The sequence below is a fragment of the Protopterus annectens genome, chromosome 11.part0 (genome assembly GCF_019279795.1).
Source record: "Protopterus annectens isolate FY-2018-M chromosome 11.part0, PAN1.0, whole genome shotgun sequence".
In the NCBI taxonomy this organism is placed as follows: Eukaryota; Metazoa; Chordata; order Ceratodontiformes; family Protopteridae; genus Protopterus; species Protopterus annectens.
Window position 1 is genome coordinate 721,554,469 of NC_056745.1, and position 21,937 is coordinate 721,576,405.

Genomic DNA, 21,937 nt, shown 5'->3' on the forward strand with positions numbered 1-21,937 from the left:
TCGGACTGCAAAAAAAACTAACGGCCACCATTATTTTTATGCTCACTAAGTAAAAAAAAAAAAAGACAGAGAAAGAGAGACTGTTTGCGTGTGTGTGTGTGTGTGTGTGTGTGTGTGTGTGTGTGTGTGTGTGTGTGAGAGAGAGAGAGAGAGAGATTGAGAGAATGAGAGAGAAAGCAAGACCGATGTTGTGTGGCTGAATGCCTGTATGAAAGAAGAGGAGACTGTGTGTGTGTGTGAGAGAGACTGAGAGAGAGAGTGAGGGTGATCTTGTGTGAGTGAATGCCTGTATGAAAGCAGTGGAGACTCTGTGTGTGTATATATACATGCGTGTAAAAGCAGAAGAGACTGTATATTTGTGTATGAGAGAGAGAAATGGGCTCTATGTAAAATTGCTGTTTTACTTGCTTATTATTTTGTATGCACTATATTATTTTTTATATATGCTTGATGTAAAATGCTTCCTCAAACACCATTAACATATACTACAGCAAGTTTGAAACATTAGGCAGAGGAACTATTTTACATTAAAAACATAAATATAATATAGTACTTAAAAAAAAATAAGCAAGCAAAATTCAACAATTTTACAGTGAGCCCATTCTCTGAGCGCAATACTGTCCACCAGGGTGTGTGTTAATGTGTAATTAGCACACTTCCAGGAGTGTAGAGACCCTCCGCTTGCGGCATCGGGCCTCATAACATCCCAGAGCAGGCATTAATTACACATTAACACACACCCTGTCAGGCATTATTGCTTGCTAAGCAGATGTAAGCCAACATCATTCTAACTAACAAAGTGTAAACCAGCAAATTCTTAATAAGCAACTGATTTAACAAACATAAAAAAAACAAACAATTTTTCTCACTCTAAGATGAACTGTAGAATACAGGACAATATTAATGTCCAAACTATACATTAGTGGGAGTAACTTAATGCACAACTTCTTCTTCTTTCGTCTGCTCCCATTAAGGGTTGCCACAGCAGATCAACTGTTTCCATTTCTTCCTGTTCTCTGCATCTTGCTCTGTTCACACCAACCACCTGCATGTCCTCTCTCACCACATCCATAAACATTATCTTAGGCCTTCCTCTTTTCCTGTTACCTGACAGCTTCATCCTTAGCATCTTTTTCCCAATATACTCTGCATACCTCCTAAGCACATGTCCAAACCAACGTAATCTTGCCTCTCTGGCTTTGTCTCCAAACCTTCCAACCTGGGCTGACCCTCTAATATACTTATTCCTAATCCTGTCCATCCTCGTCACACCCAGTGCAAATCTTAACATCTTCACCTCTGCCACGTCAAGCTCTGACTCCTGCCTTTTTGTCAATGCCACTGTCTCCAACCCATATAACATAGCTAGTCTCACTACCCTCTTGTAGACCTTTCCTTTCACTCTTACAGGTACTCGTCTGTCACAAATCACTCCTGACACTCTTCTCCACCCTCTCCATCCTGCCTGTACTCTCTTCTTCACCTCTCTTCCACACTCACCATTACTCTGAACTGCTGATCCCAAGTATTTAAACTCATCCACCTTCATCACCTCTACTCCCTACATCCTCACCATTCCTCTGTCCTCCCTCTCATTCACACACATATATTCTGTCTTAGTCCTGCTGACCTTCATTCCTCTTCTCTCTAGAGCATATCTCCACCTCTACAGGGTCTCCTCCACCTGTTCCCTACTCTCACTAATGCACAACTGTGCAGATGAAATAGTGTGGGAAATATCTGACTTGAAGGAGGATCTAGATCTGTGATAAACTTGAGCACCTTATGCACCTCAAGGCTTTTGTGAAGACTATATTCACATTTCTAAAATAACAAGATTAATGGGGTAACTGCAACACAGAAAGGAAGGGCCAGAGAAGAGAATGCTGAATTTACAGACAAATGCTGAATTTATAGACAATTGGCAGATTTTCTACACAAAATGGTAGAAGTTTAGGAAACACAGTATTCCTCTGACACCTAAATGTGAGCATGCAGCATGGTTACCAATATAATACTTTTCTCTATAATAATACTTCAGATGACCACACACCAGGGTTGTAACCAGAAATTTCCATTTTGCACTCGGACTAATATAGTTGACCATACCACACTCTGCAGTTAAACATGCACCTATCTCCAAATGTTGCCTGTTATGCACTTCACATTTAAAAGGCTGTTAATAAGTAACTACAACTATAGTCTGTGTTTCCAGATGAATAATCTTACCTCTGAGTGAGCTATGTAGAGATTGTTTTTCCAGGTACTTACTTAGATAGCAGTAGACATCTTCTAGTTTGTGTATGTCAATTTGTTTCAGACCAATGCAGAGAAAAATGTGAGCTGGACAGGTATACAAAATAAATTTCAGTGATTGCCAGTAATAATAATCAGTACCACTTTCAACACTAATTGAGTTTACAGTATTCTTCACTGCTGTGCCACCTTGGAATTAGAATATATAAGTTGGGGGGAATCTTCTCCAAGAGGGTGGTTTGGGGGGGGGGGGAATTGCCCCTGCAAAATAAACTGTGTAGTGCTCAAAATGGTTTTCAAGTATATGGATTTGCATTACTGGCACTCACTGAAATTGCCATTAATGTGTCAACATGAATAACAATAAACGTTCCTCATGCATATACAGCATATACCTGGCTACAACCTTACCCCAAATTCCGTTTTCATAGTATGTTAAACATTAATACTAGAGCAACATTTCCTAAGAGGGTAAATCAGCCAACTTCAAGGCCAGATCACTGTGATTTCACCTTGTTTATTAGTAAATGGTTATTTCATTACACCACTAATGTTAGCTCTAGTGGCTGCTTTATCGCACACAAAAAATAGTATTTAATTCTTTGTAGTCATATTAGTCAATTTATCACAGTTCAAGAAAAGAATATTTTTAGAGAGTTGTTGAACAGAAAAACTTACCTATCACTAGAAAGCATTTGCCGAAACAAGTCATTGGCTGCTAGCTTGATAGCTTTTTCTGGAGTTACCAACGTAAGATTTACTGCAGCTCCTAGCAGAAAACATAAAAAGAATATATGTTAAAATGAAAATTTAGCATTATCATCACAATGTTTTATTAAATATCCCAAAACACAGACAGCACAAATTACAAATTCAGTAAATGAAACGTACCAACAGTACAAAGGAGAGTAATATACTGAAAATGATTATCTCAGGTAAAGAGAAAATGATGTGCAGAGATACATTTTAAAGTAGGTCAAATTATCTAAGAATCTAAGCTGGAGACTCTCACAGTCTCCGCCCTGATTGTTATATTATAAAATACACCCTCTTCTTTCAATTACACTGCAAATACTGTAGCAAAAATAAATAAATAAATTAGTAATGAACTAAATGAATAAAAAAGTAGAGTTTTTTTAATCTATTCTGAGGCCTTAAGTTCAGTTCCTACTGCAGCATGTACCATACTTTCTTTGCTAGTCATACTTGTGATACTGAGATTTCCTGCTGGTGAAAGTGCTACACTTAACAACAGCTGTTTCCACAGGTATGAGCTGAGGTATCACGAAAAAGATAAACACTAAGTTGCCTACAGTCAGTTAAAACTTTGACTGAAGATAACTGATAGTAGGCATTTATTTATATGTAAGCAGATATGAGGTATCCCCAATTAACTTATTTATTTAAGTATAATAAGTTTATCATCACATCACTGGCTAAAACACTAAGAACTACAGCCATGAACTCAGCAGGTATTTAACTAAATGCTTTTGTAGTATGCAATGATGTTATTACACATGCACTAGGCAAAACAAAACTGGTGACAAAGTTGATTCATATGTGTAGGCAAGTTTTTAAGGAAAACTCTAAATGGACTGAAGGTAAACAGAAAACAAAACATAATGATAGAAAAAGAGAAAAGACCACAAGAGCACAACAGGCCAAACCTCATGTTACCAAGAATATAGAAGGCAACTAGATGAGAATTATCGGAATTATGGAATCAAGCTATTAAAAGTATTTTTGGTATTAAAATATGGCAAACTGATTATTACAGTGGCATGTTGGTTCATCACCTAGCAGTGCTGCCTAATGGTTTTTGGTCCTTTATTTCAGTTCAAGGTTGGGTTGTATTCTATTTATAATCCATATGTCTTCCTCCCCTTTCCCATAGGATTTTTTCAAGGTGCTCCAGTCTATTCTCACATTCCAGAGACATAAGACTAGGGGAATTGGTTATCCTCCAAATTGTCCATAGGGCCGATTGCGAAGTGTGAACACAAATATATGCATCCTGCAGTAGACAGACATCCTATATGGAATTAGTTCTCTACCTTACGCCCAGTGAGTACAAACACAGGCTCTGTCTGTCTTGCAATCCAGAAAATGTTAAAGTGTATACTGAATATCTTAATGAAGTTAATAATCATACTGTGGAAATTATTTATTTACAGTGAATTTTGTATATACATAATTTATTTTAAGGCACTCCCATGACATTTTCAAGGAGGCTTACTGCTGAACAGTTAGAATATGCTGAATGGGATAAAACACAAGCTGCACAGAATGGTTTACTAAATATTATTTTCTTTTAACATAAAGTTGCATTATGAAAGAGAGCCATGTAGTTTGGTTTTTCCATTTGCATACTAACAGCCAATATAAACAGAGGCAATCTAACTGCATTATGCTTCTGATGAAGTTTGTGTTGTATCATAAACGAAAAGCGCTTAACAGTACAGCATCAACGTTTGTGCCTCTTTTATTCTGCTCAGTTGGATTACTTAGTTTGCATAGGTTAAATAACCATTTTCCCCAGCAAGTGTGCATATGGTGACCATAACAACTGATATATAGGTCATACATGGTAAAAATTAATTATCAGTGCATTATTAAGTTTTTTCCCCAGACACTAAGCATTTATTTATTACACAGTTTAGACAAAAGATTTTAGAGCAAACAGCACAGGTGACTGACTTTATTATAAAAAACATTACAGTATGCTTCATGTATGAGTGCCTTTCATGCTGTTTAGAAGACTTATTGATCAACTTATGCTCAATAAGTCTTCTAAACAGCATGAAAAGCACTCATACATGAAGCATACTGTAACTTTTTTTTATATGCTATCCGCGGTGGTGGTGCTGCGGTAGCATTGTCACCTCACAGCAAGACGTTGTCCCATTCGATTTTCAGCTACAGCGTTTTCTGTGGAGACATGCGTGAATGGGCGTACCTTTGTTAAAGGTTGTGCATTAGGGCTGGCAACTCAGCACGTAAAAATCAACTGCCAATCATTAGCAGACCGGAGTTCCGCTGTGGCGATCCCTAACCAGGAAAAGCCGAAAGACATTGATCAACATGCTGAAAAAGTATAACTTTAGTATGATGTTATCAATAAAGAAGGTACTAAAAATGTTTACATTACTTAATACAATGAAATCAAAAACATGTGAGTTGTTCTGCAATTTACCAGCACCAGAAACCCCCCCAAACAAATCATTAAATGAGATTCTAAAGATTCTGCAAAATTATGGAAGCCCCAAACCATCAGTAACTGTAGAACAATACATTTGGTTGTGTAACTGAATTATACAATTTGACAGAACATTTTCAGTTCGGGAATTGGCTGAATCATTAAGAGACAGAGTAGTGTGTAGCATGTATGATGAAAATAAGGTTATTGCCTACGGAAGCTCTGACATTAGACATCACACAGTGAAGACAGCCACAGCCAATAAAGAAAGCAGTGAAATATGTGAATAAGCTCAGCAGGATAGCACAGAATATGCAGCTAATAAGGCAAGCAGTAAACACACCCAGAATGAAATAATTAGTACTTTTGTTATTGCAAACCATCACAACATGGCAAAGAATTATGGTATACAGAAATAAGGAAAAATAAAGCTGAAAATATCACAAGCTAAGACAGAGTAACTCACACTGATGGAAGTAGATAAATAAACAGAACTTATAGTGATGTGCACATAAGCCATCACATATACACAAAGTTATCAGTTTACACAGTATCTCTCCATTAGAAATAGTTCATGACATGTCATTGAATGCAACTTGCATGAAGCCCAGTTTATCAAACTGTGCTGCCAAATGAAAATGCTACCCATCACTCAGCAAAAAAGCATGGCAGGAAAAAAAAATAAAAAAAAAAACAAAGGCTAGACATGTGGGGGGGGTGAGTTCCACTGCACTGCCCACATCCCCACTGCAAAATAACTAAAGCTCTGTACAATGTATTGGAAAGAAAATAACCTTAGCTGAAGGTGGTGGTGCTTTGTCTTGTTAAAAGTTAAATGGAAGATGCAGGGAACATGCCCACCCAACCCCCATGCAAAAGAAAATTTAAGCATTACATATTATATGTAAGCAAGCTGAGTTTACAGCTTTTGTAGTTTCAGCAAGTTGAGTATTCAGCAAAGTTATTTAAATTAATCAAGTTTCAGGAAAGTTATAATGCTATCAAGATAGTGACAGATATACAGAGTGATACTGAATCAAAACAGAAGGATCTACAGAGGTGAAAAAATACAGTGCAAACAGTAATGACTAGAGAAGCATCAGGGTCACCCCAGAGGTGGCAACACTGGATAGTGATTATGATACACAGCCACTACACATACTACTAAAGAAGACAGTAGTACTATCAGAGACATATATGAGTTGCAAAGCTGGCCTCTAAGGTAAGATCAAGGTGCTAATGACACCAATTCACAAAACATAAATAATTGACTAGTATATCTGTAGCCAAACAATACTACCATTGTTTGTCAGGGAATTAATGTAAAAAAGTGGATTTAGTCTAGTATTTCCATTAACACTTTACAAGATATCACAAAGAATATAGGGCATAAGTAACATGTCCTATGTAGACCACCTCAAGGCCCTATCCCTGTATTCTGTCTCCTACAGGCTGTTGAGGGGAGATCTATGCCTGGCATACAAGGCATTGTCAGATCCCACTCTGATGGACCTCCTGCAAAGACTTAAACCTTGCCTGTAATATAAACAGGAGCTCATGGACAGACAGGTATGTATCCCAGAGACCACCCCTTCTCTGGAAAAGGCTCCCTATCCATGTCGAGCAGAGCTCCTCCCTAACCCAATTCAAGAGTAACATGGACAATTGGATGGGGAAAATGAAATTCATCCCTGGTTTGGCACCTGTGTCTCTAATGGACACAGGAAGCCTGTAAATGGTTCATCTCCCAGGCCCCTACTTACACTTATCACGGGTACCAGAACTTGTCAGAGATTTGGGATGCATGGCTAGACTTAAAAAAGGTTGTTAGCCTAGTAAACACCTATGAACCCATGAAGTGGCACCCGTGAGTAGAAACATGCCAACCTCAACCTATTCTATGATGAAATATCAAAATTAATTTATTGCTGCACCACTCCTGACCTTGACTCAGCAGCAAGCTTCACTAAGGCACTCTACACCCATTTAGAAAAATGCATAGAGCTAACAGTCCCTATCAGAACAAGTATCACAAGAAATTCAAAAATAAACCAGCCCAGTGTTCCAATACCATAAGTACACTCTACAGCAAAGAAACTCCCAAGATGAACAGCAATACAAAAAATGAAAAATAATATCAAGTCCACCCTATGTAATAACTGGTTGTTATGGCAAGGCGGTGATGTGGTCAGAAACAGTCATGGCAAATATACTTTATGTTAGGAATGTATGGAACAAGAAGAAAAAAAGTATGTTGGATTTCACAGAATTAACAACGCACTATTCCTCTGATAAAATATATTGGTGGCAATACCCACAGTCGAAAAATATGACTAATAAGCAGTTGAGGCATTTGAAACATAAGAACTGGGATATAGGGAGCTGGAAAACAGATAAAATGATGCTTGCTGTAACAGAACATGGTATATGACTGAAAGAGTTATACATGTGGGCATTAGATCTCAATCAGCCTTTACTTGCAGATCAATGATTAAGATGGAAATCTTAGATTTCTTAGGGTTTTTCACAAGAGGAATGGAAGAGAATTATAAACTGGATTAATGAAGACTCCACACCTTCCTTATCAGGTCTTGCGCAGGCAAAGCTAAGCCACTGTTTACAGTATACTTCGGCCTAAATGAGTGAGTGGGAGAGTTGCAAATGGAGGGTTGTTGGCGGTGTCAAGCCCGGACCACACATTATTTTCATTTGGTGTGGAAATGCTCAGAGGTCTGCTCTATTTCAGATACAGTCAAGAGCAGTATTAGAGAAGCAGTTAGACTGCAGTTACCCCCTGATCTGGATGTCAAATTCTGGCTGCTTGGCATTACACCAAAACAGGGTTTCATCCAGGAATGGTCCAATGTTGAATTTGAAATGTGATAACTACTGTACTGTTTCTTCTCTTTATGCATTAGTAGAACATCCTAAAGGATTGGGTTGGTAAAATTTGTGGGCTTACTGCTAAACTTAAATTATGGCCTAGTTTCATGTTAGACTTGAAGTGTTAGTTTAAGTATTGGACTATTTTCATTTACAGTCTAAGTCAAAGGTAATTTATTTTTGACAAGTTACGGTAAAAATGTTGAGACTGATCCTAATTATTACCTACTTGTGGTTGCTTGCTGATATCTTGTTAATGAATCTGTGCCTTAATAAATATCATGTTTTATGGGAAAAAAAAAAAAAGACACTATTAGGTCCACTAAAGTAGTTCATAAAATTAGGCTGGCTACTGAAGCCAAAGATAACTATAATTCCTTTGTTAGCTGTGTTAAAAAGCTAAGAAACAATATTCTGCACTGCTCTGAACATATACAAACTGGCACCTCTTATTCTGACCCAATATATATACATATGTGTGTGTGTATATATATATATATATATATATATATATATATATATGGATCTACTATTTTCGACAGCACATTTGATCGAAACTCATTTGTTCGACAGCACATTTGATCGAAAACCAGTATTCATGGCAATTAACAGAGAGTTGTCCCCCTCCCCAAAGTCGTACAACCCTGGAGTTGATATATATAGTTATGGGGGGTGGAGGGCACAGTATTTTTTTTTTTTTTTTTTTTTAGTATAGTGTACTTTTTGTTTTATTTTCTTCTTTTAAATGAATATAAGTGGGGGGGCTTCGCCCCCCAAACCCTCAATGTGGGAAGCTGTGCCCCCCACACCCCCTAACTATATATATCAACTCCAGGGTCGCACGACTTTGGGGAGGGGGACAACTCCCTAATTGCCATGAATACTGGTGTTCGATCAAATTTTCTATCGATCAAAAGTAGTAGACCCATATATATAAATATATATATATATATATATATATATATATATATATATATATATACATACATACACACACACACACACACACACAATATATATATATATATATATATATATGTGTGTGTGTGTGTGTGTGTGGCCAATATCCTTGCAAACACATTCAGTACCAACTTCACCCCAGACTCCTATCCAAAGCCCCATAATACCTGAACCCCTTAACTCCCTTAATTACCTCCAAAGATCTTTTACTGAAAGTGTAAACAAGAAGAAAAAATACTTCCTCCATGGATGGTAGACTGCAGTGGTGATCCCTCCTCCATAAGAGTGACCTTGCAATTGACCCAGGTAATTACAGATCAGTCTTACAAGCCTCATCTGCAAAGCCATGGAACTTGTTATAACAGACCTCATAAACTATGATATCAATAATATTATTAGACTTGACCTCCCCAACAATTTGGCTTTATGAGGGGCAGATCCTGTCTATTGCATATAATAAATTTCTTTGAAAAGTTTTCAGAGGCTGTAGATGCTGGTCAAGTAGTACATATGGTGTATCTTGACCTGGCCAAGGCCTTTGACATCCTTCCCCATGTTGGTATCGTACAGAAGCTAATTGCTTTAAAATTGTCCCGTATGTGGCAATATGGATAGCAAGCTGGCTGAAGGATAGACCCCACACCTTGCAAGTTGTAGATGCTTCATCAGAAAGTATAAAAATAACCAGTGGGTGTCAGTCAAGACTTAGTGCTGGGTTGCCTCCATTTTGTCCTTTACTTCGCAGATTTCCAAGCACAGAGTTAAAATCTCTGCCTAACAAAGATTGCAAGACTGCAGATGACACTAAATTGGTGGGGGGTGTTAAGTCACTGTCTGACACACAAATTCTCCAGAATTAACTCTTCCAAGTAAATGAATTAAAAATGTCCTCAAAGTAAATGCTGAAAACTGTTATCATCACTTTTGGTAGCCAGCCCCCTCTTCATATTATATAGACAACACACTACTACAAAACAAAAATGTAGTCAGGGACCTAGGAACCTGGGCTGATAATTTCCTCTCTTTTGACCACCATGTGACAGTGTTTGTCAGGAAATCCTTTTATTTAGCACAGAAAAATTGCTGAAGAAACATCATCATGGTCTAAGAAGGGAGTCACTCCCTTATACTTAGCATTGATTAGACAAATTATCAAGTACAATGTCCCTTTCAGGATTTATCTCACTAAACATATCAGATAATTGAATGGACTCCAGCATTTCCTAACCAGAAAGATCATGGGCCTAAAGTTCCTGCACTATCAAGAAATGCAGGAAGTTCTGTCCATTTATTTAGTGTCTTATAGACTTTTTAGGGGAGATCTCATTTACTGCGCCATTAGAAACCCAGTTGTCCTAGACCTCCAATATCACTGTAAGTCCAATGGCTGCACCAACACTAGAACCAGAGACCTAAATCTTCACCAACATATAAATAAAACATAAATGAGAGAGAGGTTCATAACCTAGTCTTTCCCTAACCTTTGGGATAAACTTTCCCTGCATTGTGTATGCCAAGGGTTCTAGTCATTAAAAAGTATGGCAGCATACAAATCAGTGTGTATATGAAAAAGCTAAATGATCTAGTCAGACGAGAAAGGTTTACTCTATGAACACCAGATATTACAATGCCAAAATGTGTTCTCTACATTAGATCCTTCAAGTAGATTTTGGCAGATACTCCAAGAGAAAGATAGCCAAAAGCTAACAATCTCCAATATTACAGTTGAAAAGCCCTGTATTAATAGACTGACATTTGGCATAGGTCAGCACCAGAAGTATTTCAACATGAGATGAGCAGTTTGCTGAAGTGGCATGAAAGTGCTGTTTTTGTCATGGATAAGGTACTTGCATTTCTTCCTAGCAAACAGGCACATGAGTCTAGGCTGGAGGCAGAGGTCTAAACCAATAAAAACTCAGGTTTGAAACTAAACAAAAACAAATTCTGTTTGGGAAAGTCTGAGATTAGATATTCCAGTTACAGCCAAAGTGCTAGAAGAATCAAACCAAAAGAGGTCACAGCAATTCCAAATGGATGAACAAGTGTTACTGCCAGTTGCCTATGGCTCTAGAATGTTAACTGATACTGAACAGAGATATTGACAGATAAGGAAGGTGTGTGTGGGAGTATGAGAAGGGCTCCAGATAACTACTGATGTTACAGATTTTCCACCTCCAGAAAAATCACAAACCAATGGTTCCACTAAGTCCTGTGATTTGAACAAGTTACCACCTAGATGTCAAAGTTTGCTAATGTGACCGAGATATTTCAGTGCCAAAGCAACTTATCATGGCTGACATGTTATCGAGAAATCCAATAAGCAATTAGATGTAGTGAGATACTGAAGATGTTCCTGTCTGATGTGCAGAGCATTATGACATCTTAACCACTGATTACAAAAAGGCAAGAGAAATCAAAACAAACTACCAAAAATGATAATGAGTTACAGACAGTCATCAAATATGCCAGAGATGGACGGCCTAATAGTTGGACGCAAACCAACCATCTGATATATAAATATTACACTATTAGAACACAACACTATGTTGTGTTACTGTTAGAACACGACAGTATGAACATGATGGTGCAGTTATATCAAGACACAATAGTTTTACATTGTTCACAGCTTACTGAAGAGATAAAGCAAATACACAAAAGGATGCCAAGGCCTCGCAAGTGTTGTGAATCAGTTAAAATGTCTATATGGGACCCAACATCAACATGCTGATTCTGTATTATTCATAAGCCATCCCAAAGAAGAGGACCATTACTACCAATTCTTTAACCACAAGGTCCATGGCAGAAGACAGAAGCAGACCTGTTTGCATTTGAAGGCAAAAGCTACTTAGTAGTAAAAGACTATTACTCTCAATACATGGACAACTTGCATGAACCAACCACAACTAGCCAACAAGTTATAGCAAGGTTAAAGTACATGTTTACCAGATATGGAATACACATTAGACTGGCTGTAGACAATGGTAAACAAATCTATCATCCGAATACCGACAATTCTGTGATTACTGTGGTTTCATTCAAAATAGAGTTGCTGAGAGGCTTGCCCAAAATGATAAAAAAATCTTTAGGCAACCAGATCTTCACAGATCTCTCATGTCATATCATGCTATTCCACACAGAGCCATAAAAGTAAATCCCTCAGAGTTTATGCTTTGAAGACAAATAAGGACTAATGTGCCAATGCTGGAATCCAAACTCGAACCAAAAACATTTTGTATGAGCTCTTCATACTGTACTTCCATAGGGCCTTACAAGAGACTTTATGGCAGATAATATTCCACCCAAGTATTACCTTGCATGCTTGGGAAATTACTTATCATTCAATGATTTTAGTTCACACTTTGTACCTGGAATATTATTAAAGGAACTATTAAAGGACTTAGCTCACTCTGTCCTGGTTTCCAGTGATTTCTCTTTTCATGCTGGACTTAGCTGGTGTATCACTGTGTGCTGGTCATTCATCTTTTGTTAATTAGACCGTTGTTAGCAGCCAGCAGACCAGTTAGCAGAGACAGGAAGCTAAAAGAAACTGCCTGAGGAGGTTTCCAACGCTGTTCCCTCTCACCCTCTTTATATAACAATGAGATGTATTCCTTGAAGATCATATAGGTATTACGATGATATATAACTACTTATGTTAGGAGGAGTATCTTAATTACCAAGGCTGCCTGCTTAATGTGTCATCTGGCATGAGTCAGTCTCGAGTCTCTTCCTGACATAGCTTCTCTAGCTCTCTTTGAGATCTAGAACAGGAAACGCACTTGTAACATCGTTATATAAACATTCTTTAAGTATATTTTTCATTATATAAGAATGTTTTATATTTTAAAATGTATTTTTACAGATTCTTCTTCTTTCGGCTGCTCCCGTTAGGGGTCGCCACAGCGGATCATCTATTTCCATTTCTTCCTGTCCTCTGCATCTTGCTCTGTCACACCAACCACCTGCATGTCCTCTCTCACCACATCCATAAACCTTATCTTAGGCCTTCCTCTTTTCCTCTTACCTGGCAGCTTTATCCTTAGCATCTTTTTCCCAATATACTCTGCATCCCTCCTCAGCACATGTCCAAACCAACATAATCTTGCCTCTCTGGCTTTGTCTCCAAACCTTCCAACCTGGGCTGACCCTCTAATATACTTATTCCTAATCCTGTCCACCCTTGTCACACCCAGTGCAAATCTTAACATCTTCAACTCTGCCACGTCAAGCTCTGACTCCTGCCTTTTTGTCAATGCCACTGTCTCCAACCCATATAACATAGCTGGTCTCACTACCCTCTTGTAGACCTTCCCTTTATTTTTACAGATTACTAGTCTAAATATATACTGACTGGGTAGCAGCATTTTATTTTTATAGCACACTGCAATACTTGAATACCAAACAACTCAAATTAGTTTACATTTCTCTTCACTGAATTCTAATCTAGGGCATTGCGTGCAGTAATTTTATTACTTCCTCCTGGATTTCCTGTTCCAGGCACATAAAGCCATGTTATTTTCCCCATGCCTGTACACAATGGCATATGTACCAAGTCATTTCTTTGAAGTCATGTATCCTGTATCTTGTATGAGGAAATTATATTTCAAGCTTGTGTCACATATTCCATTGCTGCATTGATGTATCTCTTGAATGCATGCATGACTCTACCAACTTGGTCTTTTGCCATTGACAATGTAATACTGATTCCTGGTATCCAGGAACAACAAGTAATTACACAGTGGTGTCACCAAACACATATAGGAATAAGCACTCCAGATGGGCATCTGAGTCACATTTGAATGACATTTTACACATCTTAAAATGTAGATCAGCTCTTGAATTCATTAGAGTAATTTTCATTTACATATTGCTTTAATGGTAAGCATGCATATATCGAGGAAAAGGCTGCTTTTAAAAATTATTTTTATCTCTGGCAACAGTAACAGAAATGTCTTCTGATAAATACTGTTCATTTCTGTTAAGTGGGAAATGTGTTAAATTACAACATATTAGTCTGCCTGTTCCTGTTCTCCTGTGATGTACATACATTTGTACTTCAGCGTAACATGCCGATGACTGTACTTCCCTCTAAAAAGCAAGTAAAAACAAAATGTAAATGGATGGTAAATAATTCACTTCATGAGTAATTAAACTATCAATGGTTACATAAACTGAAAACAAAGGCTGGATCGATGGAATGCTAAGAAACTAAGAAAAGTAGCGACGTTTCTGCAGAGGGCAAGACTCACCACACCCCCAAATGGGCAACTGTACCCTGCACGCTCATTAATTATATATACTAACTAGAAGGTCACACTCACTAGGAAAAGGCAAAATTATATTCCCAAGGCTGTATGATCTCTGAGTTGAGAAACTGCAGTCTTTTGCTCATCCAGCTTTCATTTCCTTGAATGCAAATATTGACATTTTAAAACATGACAACATGCATAAAACTCTAAATAATAGCCTGGTCTAATAGCATAGATGTTATGGTTAAACCTATAAGCTGCTTGTGAGCTTCATTATGATGTCATTTGTTTGATTCCCATAGACTCTGCTTACATACTGTGACTTTAAATAAGCCACTCATACGTGCAATGCTCTCAGCTCAGCTCTACAAAGGAGTGTTTGAACCCAGTGGTTAATAACTTATTACAATTATAAATTACATATAATATCCACTTTATGTGCACCTCTCAGTCTGCTGACAAATACTGTCATACTGTGTCTAACAAAATTCACTGAAAACTTTCACTAATGGCAGAAATAGCTTATCTCGATAAGACATGAAACCAGAAATATTTAAATTCTATAGCTACCTTCTGCCCTCAAAGATCTGTCTGTTTGCTTTATCTAAAGATATGATTATTCTCACAGTAATGCTGGCACCTTGTACCCCATATCACCACATGAGTAAACAGATGTATGTTTAATTTGCACACAAGCACAGAAGACACTCACTCAGTTTGTACCTGCTTTTTATCCAAGTTTGTTTGTTTGTGTCTTTCGGCTTTTCCCGGTTAGGGGTCGCCACAGCGGAACTCCGGTCCGCTAATGATTGGCAGTTGATTTTTACATGCCGAGTTACGAGCCCTGACGCACAACCTTCAATGAAGGTACACCCATTCATGCATGTCTCCACGCAGAAGACGCTCTTGCTGAGAATCGAACCGAACAGCGTCTTACTGTGAGGCGACAACGCTACCGCAGCACCACCACCGTGGGTCCAAGTATAAACATTTTTTTATAACACACAAGTTCCAGAAAAGAAAAACGATTGGAGAAATTGACTACACAGCATCCACAATATCTTGCATGTGCTTTATCAAACATTTATCACCACTCTATCCATGTCATCAATCATTTATCACTACTATACCATAGGATCCTAGGATCATAGGAAGTTACTAAGCTAATGGCACTAGGGCCCTTACAAGCCTAGCCAAGTTTTACCCTTATTTCCACGATCAGCACCTACTACCCCTGTCCAAGAGGGACACAGGTGGAACCCCTGGGGTGAATTTATGACTACCCATCCAATCATCTAAATTGCATTTAAAGAGGGCCAATGAGGTGCTCTGTTTGAGATGAAATGAGAGTCTGTTTCAAAGGCATGGTAATCTCTGGGAGACAAATCTGTCCCTCCAGCAGGTTCTATTAATGTCATATGCCAAGTTAAGGTCTTTAGAGCGAGTAACCCATGTATCATTTGACTTGCAGATATGCAGCATTTTTCCAATAAAGCAGGGTCAGAGACTGCCTTATCTGCAAGGCAGAGATTGCCTCTGAGTAGTCTACATGAAACAAAATAAAGTGACAGTGATTTCAGACGATCCACATAGGACAGATGCTGAAGACCTTGAATTTTTCTTGGGAGGAGCCTTTCTGGTCTCTCCAATTGCTGCAGGTGCTTGAAAAAGTACATACCAAAAGGGGCATTGTACTCAATTATTGGCCTCATGAGGGAAGAGTACAGGTAGGTTATAACTTCTTTTTTTCTGGAGGCAATGCCCGTATTTATGAGAAGAGCAATACAGAATGCCCTTCTTACCACTGTGGTGACATGGGTAAGGTTGCTGTCAACCTGTGTGCCCTGGTCTCTCACCACTGAGTGCTTACTTAGAGTGTTGTTATAGCAGGAACATCACTCTTACCGAAAGGGATGATAATACATTTTTTGCATGGAGTTTAAGGCCATGACTTTGGCACCAGTCATTTGTTTGTGTAAGACCCTCTTGTAGGATGTTGACATCATTTGAAGATTCTATTACCACTCCCAGTTTGCAGGCATCAGCAAACTTTGTCAAGCACCGACCTTTAGATTTTGCTTGCACTTCAAAGAAATAGATTCCAAACAGTAGAGGTCCTAGAACTGATCCCTGTGGAACACCACTGGTTACAGGTCTGCTGTTGAAGGTGGATTCCCCTATTTTGACTATATGGGTTCTATCAGTGAGCCAGTTAGCAACCCATCTAATGACAGAAGGGTTGATACCTAGCTGGCTGAGTTTGTCAATGATGCCTGAGTGGGGGATAGTGTCAAAAGTCTTGGCTAAGTCTAGGTAGGCTGTATGCACAGATTTCCCCTCATCCAAGGCCTTGGTGACGGTCTCAAAGAAGTCCACCAGGTTTAACAGATATGATAAATAATCCCTTTGACAAAAAAATGGGAAGGGTCAAGTGTTTGACGATTACCTATATATTTGTTGATAAAGTCCATGATGATTCACTCCATGGCCTTGCAGATAAGACTAGACAGGCTAATAGATCTATAGTTGCTGGAGTCAGTGGAAGCACCACCTTTCTGCAAGGGAATAACAGTGGCCATTTTCCATTCAGCTGGGATGAAGCCGATGCTTAGACTATGACTGAAAAGAGTACCCAATGGTGTTGCTGATTCTTGTTGCAGCCCATGTAGGATGCAGTCTGGAATGTTATCAGGTCCCAGAGATGCTGTGTTGTTGGCCTTAGAGAGGGCGTTTACGACTTACTCTTTAGCGATACAAGGTAGGGGACAGGTGCTAGGGATATCATGGGGTACATGTGGCGGGAACAGGAGAGTGAAGTTTTCATAGAACCAGTCAACCAACAGGTTAGCTATGTCAATAGGCTTAGTATATGAGGTATCATTAACAACCAGTTCTTCAGAAATCTGGGCCTTTCCTTTTAGATTATGGATGTAACTTAAGAATGCCTTATGGTTGTCCTTAGTTGAGGAAGCTAATTTGGATTTGTAGTTTGCTTTGGAGGACTTTACATGAAGTCTTATTTGCTTGTTTAAGCTAAGGAGGGAATGTTTCCAGTTTAGGGCTTGCTCCCTCTTACTCTTAGACAGCAATTTCTTCCTCTTATTATAAAACCTGTTAATGGCAGTTGTCCACCAGGCATGTTTGCTCTTCCTTGAGGAGCTTGTTTTGGTCCTATTAGGTACATCTGAGTCAATGCAATTATATGGGTGTTTATATAAAGCTTTAGTGCAGAACTCAGCATAGTTGCCAGTTCCATCTGAGGGGGGAAGTGCAGTGAAGCTATTTATACCATCCTGTAAGAGGTTATAATCTGCTTTGGAGAAATTCTTTAGTTTAGTTGCTGGTGAGGGGGTCAAGTGTGATAGTTACTGCGAATAAGACTGGTTTGTGGTCAGATCTCAACAGGGAAGAACTCACAGTGGGGAGTGCTACAGTGGTCCTCCATACTGGTAAGCACCAGATCCAGGATGTTTGCATCCCTTGTGGGGGTGTCGACCAGCTGGTCCAGGGCACTGGAGTTAACAAAGTCGAGGAACCTTTGGACAAGTGAGTTTCTGTACAAGCAATTTACTCAGTCAATGGAAGGGTAGTTAAAGTCGCCCAAAACCATAGTGTTCGGATGTTTCTTGATAGACTCAAGTAGATCCAAATAGGCAGAGTGGGTGCCCTGGTTCATGGAGTGGGTACTGTAGCTGGCAATGACTTGAATAGGTGCCCTACCAACAGTTAATTGTACCTGAAGTATCAACAGGGAATCATACTGTTTAACCAATCTAAAGGTGTATTTATCTTTAATGGATATTGATACACTGCCCCCTTTAGTTTTCATGCCTTCAGTTTTTGGTCTGAACGTGTGGAAGGAGGTGTAACCCAGTATGGCTGGGGTGCTCTCCACAGCCTTGAACCAGGTCTCTGGGACTGCACAAATGTCTGCGTCTTCCAAGGTGAGGACTGCTTCCAGTGAGTGCAGCTTCATGTTAAGACTCTTAACGTTTAGCAGCATAACCTTGAGGTTGTTCTTAGATGGAGTTTTTACATTGGAAATTTTGTCCTTGAGACACTGCCTAAAAAAAGGCACTATGGGGGTGGCAAAAGCCTTAGCCAGTAGCCAAAATCACAGGGATGACAGATGAAGACCATCTCTGGCAAAGCATCAAGGTCTGTTGATCATGTCATCCTTGGCTGACAGATACTGGATCCCCCTTAGAATGCCAATTATTGAAGTCAATCATTTTCTGTTTGTATTGAGGCATCACCCCAGGTGAAGGTAAAATGCTGCTTAAGGCTAGCGACATACCTGCCTGAAACACATAGTCGCAGAGCTCAATCATGTCTCTCTTCAAATTGTCCAGAGAGGTACGTCTCAAGTTGTTCACACCAACATGGACTATGATGGAGTCATAACAGTACCTGTTGTTGAGAGACTTGAGTGCATGTGTGATATGGCGTATCCTGATACCTGACAGACAGCTGACCATGACCTTTTCCTTAACCAGCCTGGTGAGAGGGACATCTGTGTGTCTCACAATGGAATCACCTATGTTTAGTTTTGTGTTTTGCCTTAAGGGCTTGACAGATGAGACACTGCTGTGTGAGCTATTACCTGTATTGTGTTCTGAAGAGGAAGTATTATGTGTAGCATGCTTCTGTTTGGGAGGTCTCTGATGTTTAGGTATGTTTCTGGTGAGGACCTTTTCATATGTACTATGTGTGATGTGGGTTTGGATGGAGTAGGAGGTGAGATGTGAATGCTGACGACTCACTCATTATCATATGTACTGACTGGTGTGTGAGAGAGCATGGTTTCAAGGTTTTTAATACAGTTGCATCTTTCACATGTTGAGTTTGTGTGGACTAGAAGTAGAGGATTGCTGGTGAACATGAGGCAGTGGCTACATTGCCTCAGGATGCCCATGTAGACCAAGCTGGCTGGAGAAACTGTGGGAAAATGTCTGTCCATAGTGCTAGGTAAATTTATATGGCCGGGAAAAGAGGTCGCACTTAGGAATGGTTAGTGGGTGAGAGGTGCATTGGTATCTCTGAGGCTATGCTTAGTGTTCCACCTGACAGTAGAGCAGGGCCATGAAAAACATATGGAGGACCACAAGCAAAGTGGCAAGGGAAAATATAACAAGCAAAATGTTTGTGTCGATAACTACCAACAGTAACCACTGCTACGTGGCAGTGCACGATAGTGTGCTACATGCAAACAAGTGAAAACACAGGGCTTAAATAAAACAAGAAATAACCCTTTTAATTCAAACTAACCAATAAGAACACTCTTTCTGAGCTCTAGTCCAATCACTCTCAATTAGATGGGACCCAGACAGCAGTCTCCTCCCACAAGGGTGCAGAAGGGCTTTCATCAACAAAGATGGCTTGAATTTGACAAAAACAGTTCAGACAACTCAGACAGTGGAATGCAAATACAAATTAAAACTGGAATATAAGAGCAAAAACAGGCACTTAGAGTTAGTTGGAAGCAACGGGTGCCTCAGATCTTTCAGTATCTCGGTGAAGAGCTGGTTTTAGTGCTCAAGAGATACCAAATAGTCTAGATTCAGCAAGTCTGAATCTAGCCTATGCTATAAAATGCAGAAGTACTACAAATTCAAAGTGCATAAAATCACAGTCACAACAGCAAAAAACAGTTTAAATAAAGCAGCAGTTCACCAGCAATTCCCATCATAGAAGGGTGTAGGCCACACTTTCCCAGTCATACTACAAACTACTATACTAACAACCTGAGCAGCACTAGCTCATATTACCACATATCATGTACACCTCATGGCTCCAGTCTCATACCACACCACCTCCACCATTCGTACCAGGAAAGATGCATCATTTACATTTCTCATTCACCCTTCTAGCTTTTCATACACTTACCCCTCATCATATCACATCACCTATCAAAACCTACAATCAACCCACTAAACTATCCACAGACTTTGACAAGTACTTTACTAAATTCATAAAAACTCTAGCACAAATGATAACTAGACTGTCTCTCAGCAGGGATATACACCCCAACCCTGCAGCATCCATCTGTAATAACACCATACCTAACCACAACCACTCCCATGCCATACTCACATTCCCTAGAAAAGCCACTGATATATTATTACTAAATATTAATATTCAAAGCATCTTAAATAAAATACATGAATTTCATGCCACTCTTTCAATATACTCCCCAGATATAGTCCTATTAACAGAAACATAGCTAATACCTGACACCAGTAATAACGAAATCCTAGCTCCAGGCTACAATATGCTATGCAATGACTGCAAAACCAAAAAGGGTGGTGGTTTTGCAATAGTATTTAAAAATCACCTTACAGTTGAATCATTGGAAATCCCCTACCCTGACTTTTACAATACTGAACTTATCCTTTCTAGACTTAAACTTAAATCCAAAAAAGTCATTAACATAACTGGATGTTACATGCCACCAGGTAATAATATAACAAAGCCTCAGGAACTTACTTAACTGGGCCTCTGAGACTACCTCAGGAAACTATTATTATGGGTGACTTTAACATAGACTGACAAACATGTAATTCAGGGAATCCCACAAATTACATCAACCTCCATAGGTTCTCTTAAACCATTAAAACACCCACAAGAACTGATAAATCAACCATTAGACAGTCAATCCTTGACTGGATACTGATAAATAGACCAACCCAAACCTATCATTCTGGCTGCCTTCCAGACAGTTTGAGCGACCACCTACCAACTTTCCTGATAAGTCAATGCACAACCCTTATCAAAATGACCACATACAAGCTAATAAGAGATAAAAGCAACATTGATACTGCTAATTTTATATCAACTCTAGAGAAATTTAATCGGAAGCCTCTCGTACTTCAATTCAACCTTTCTAAACATCCTCAACTTCTGTGAACCCTCCAGAACCATCAGAATTAAATCTACTTATGCTCCTTGGTTGATGAAAGAGACTAGATCCTGCCTAAAAACTAGAGACAAAGCTTGAACCCAGTGGCAAAAAACTAGGTCCCAGGCAACAAAAAAACAAGCCTAGAGGTAAGAAACAAATATGAAAACATGGTGAGGCAGGATAAAATAAACTACTATAATATACAGACAAAATACCAAAACAACCCTCACAAGTTCTGGACGTCCATCAATAACATTCTCTTTCCTGGTAAATCCACTATCTCTACATCAACTACTACAAATAGTACTGAAAACATAGCCACACGATTCAATAAATTCTTCACAGATTCCATCCTAGCACTAAGTAAGTCTCATTTCTCCTCCACCTCTACCTTATCATCCTGTGCTTCTAATATTGAAAATGCCTTTAACTTACAACCTGTATCTATAGATATCATTAAAAAACTGCTGAAAAAATTAAAACCAACCACTT

The 21,937-nt window shown here is 39.0% G+C and overlaps 1 protein-coding gene across 1 annotated transcript in view; it reads right to left on the bottom strand.

The window, feature by feature from the left end:
• Positions 1 to 21,937, bottom strand: part of SLC25A18 (solute carrier family 25 member 18) — a 671,540-nt gene that overhangs the window by 350,182 nt on the left and 299,421 nt on the right. Inside the window, exon 4 of the mRNA XM_044088188.1 lies at positions 2,935 to 3,025. Within this exon, the coding sequence (XP_043944123.1) occupies positions 2,935 to 3,025 (91 nt within the window). The remainder of the gene's footprint in view (positions 1 to 2,934; positions 3,026 to 21,937) is intronic.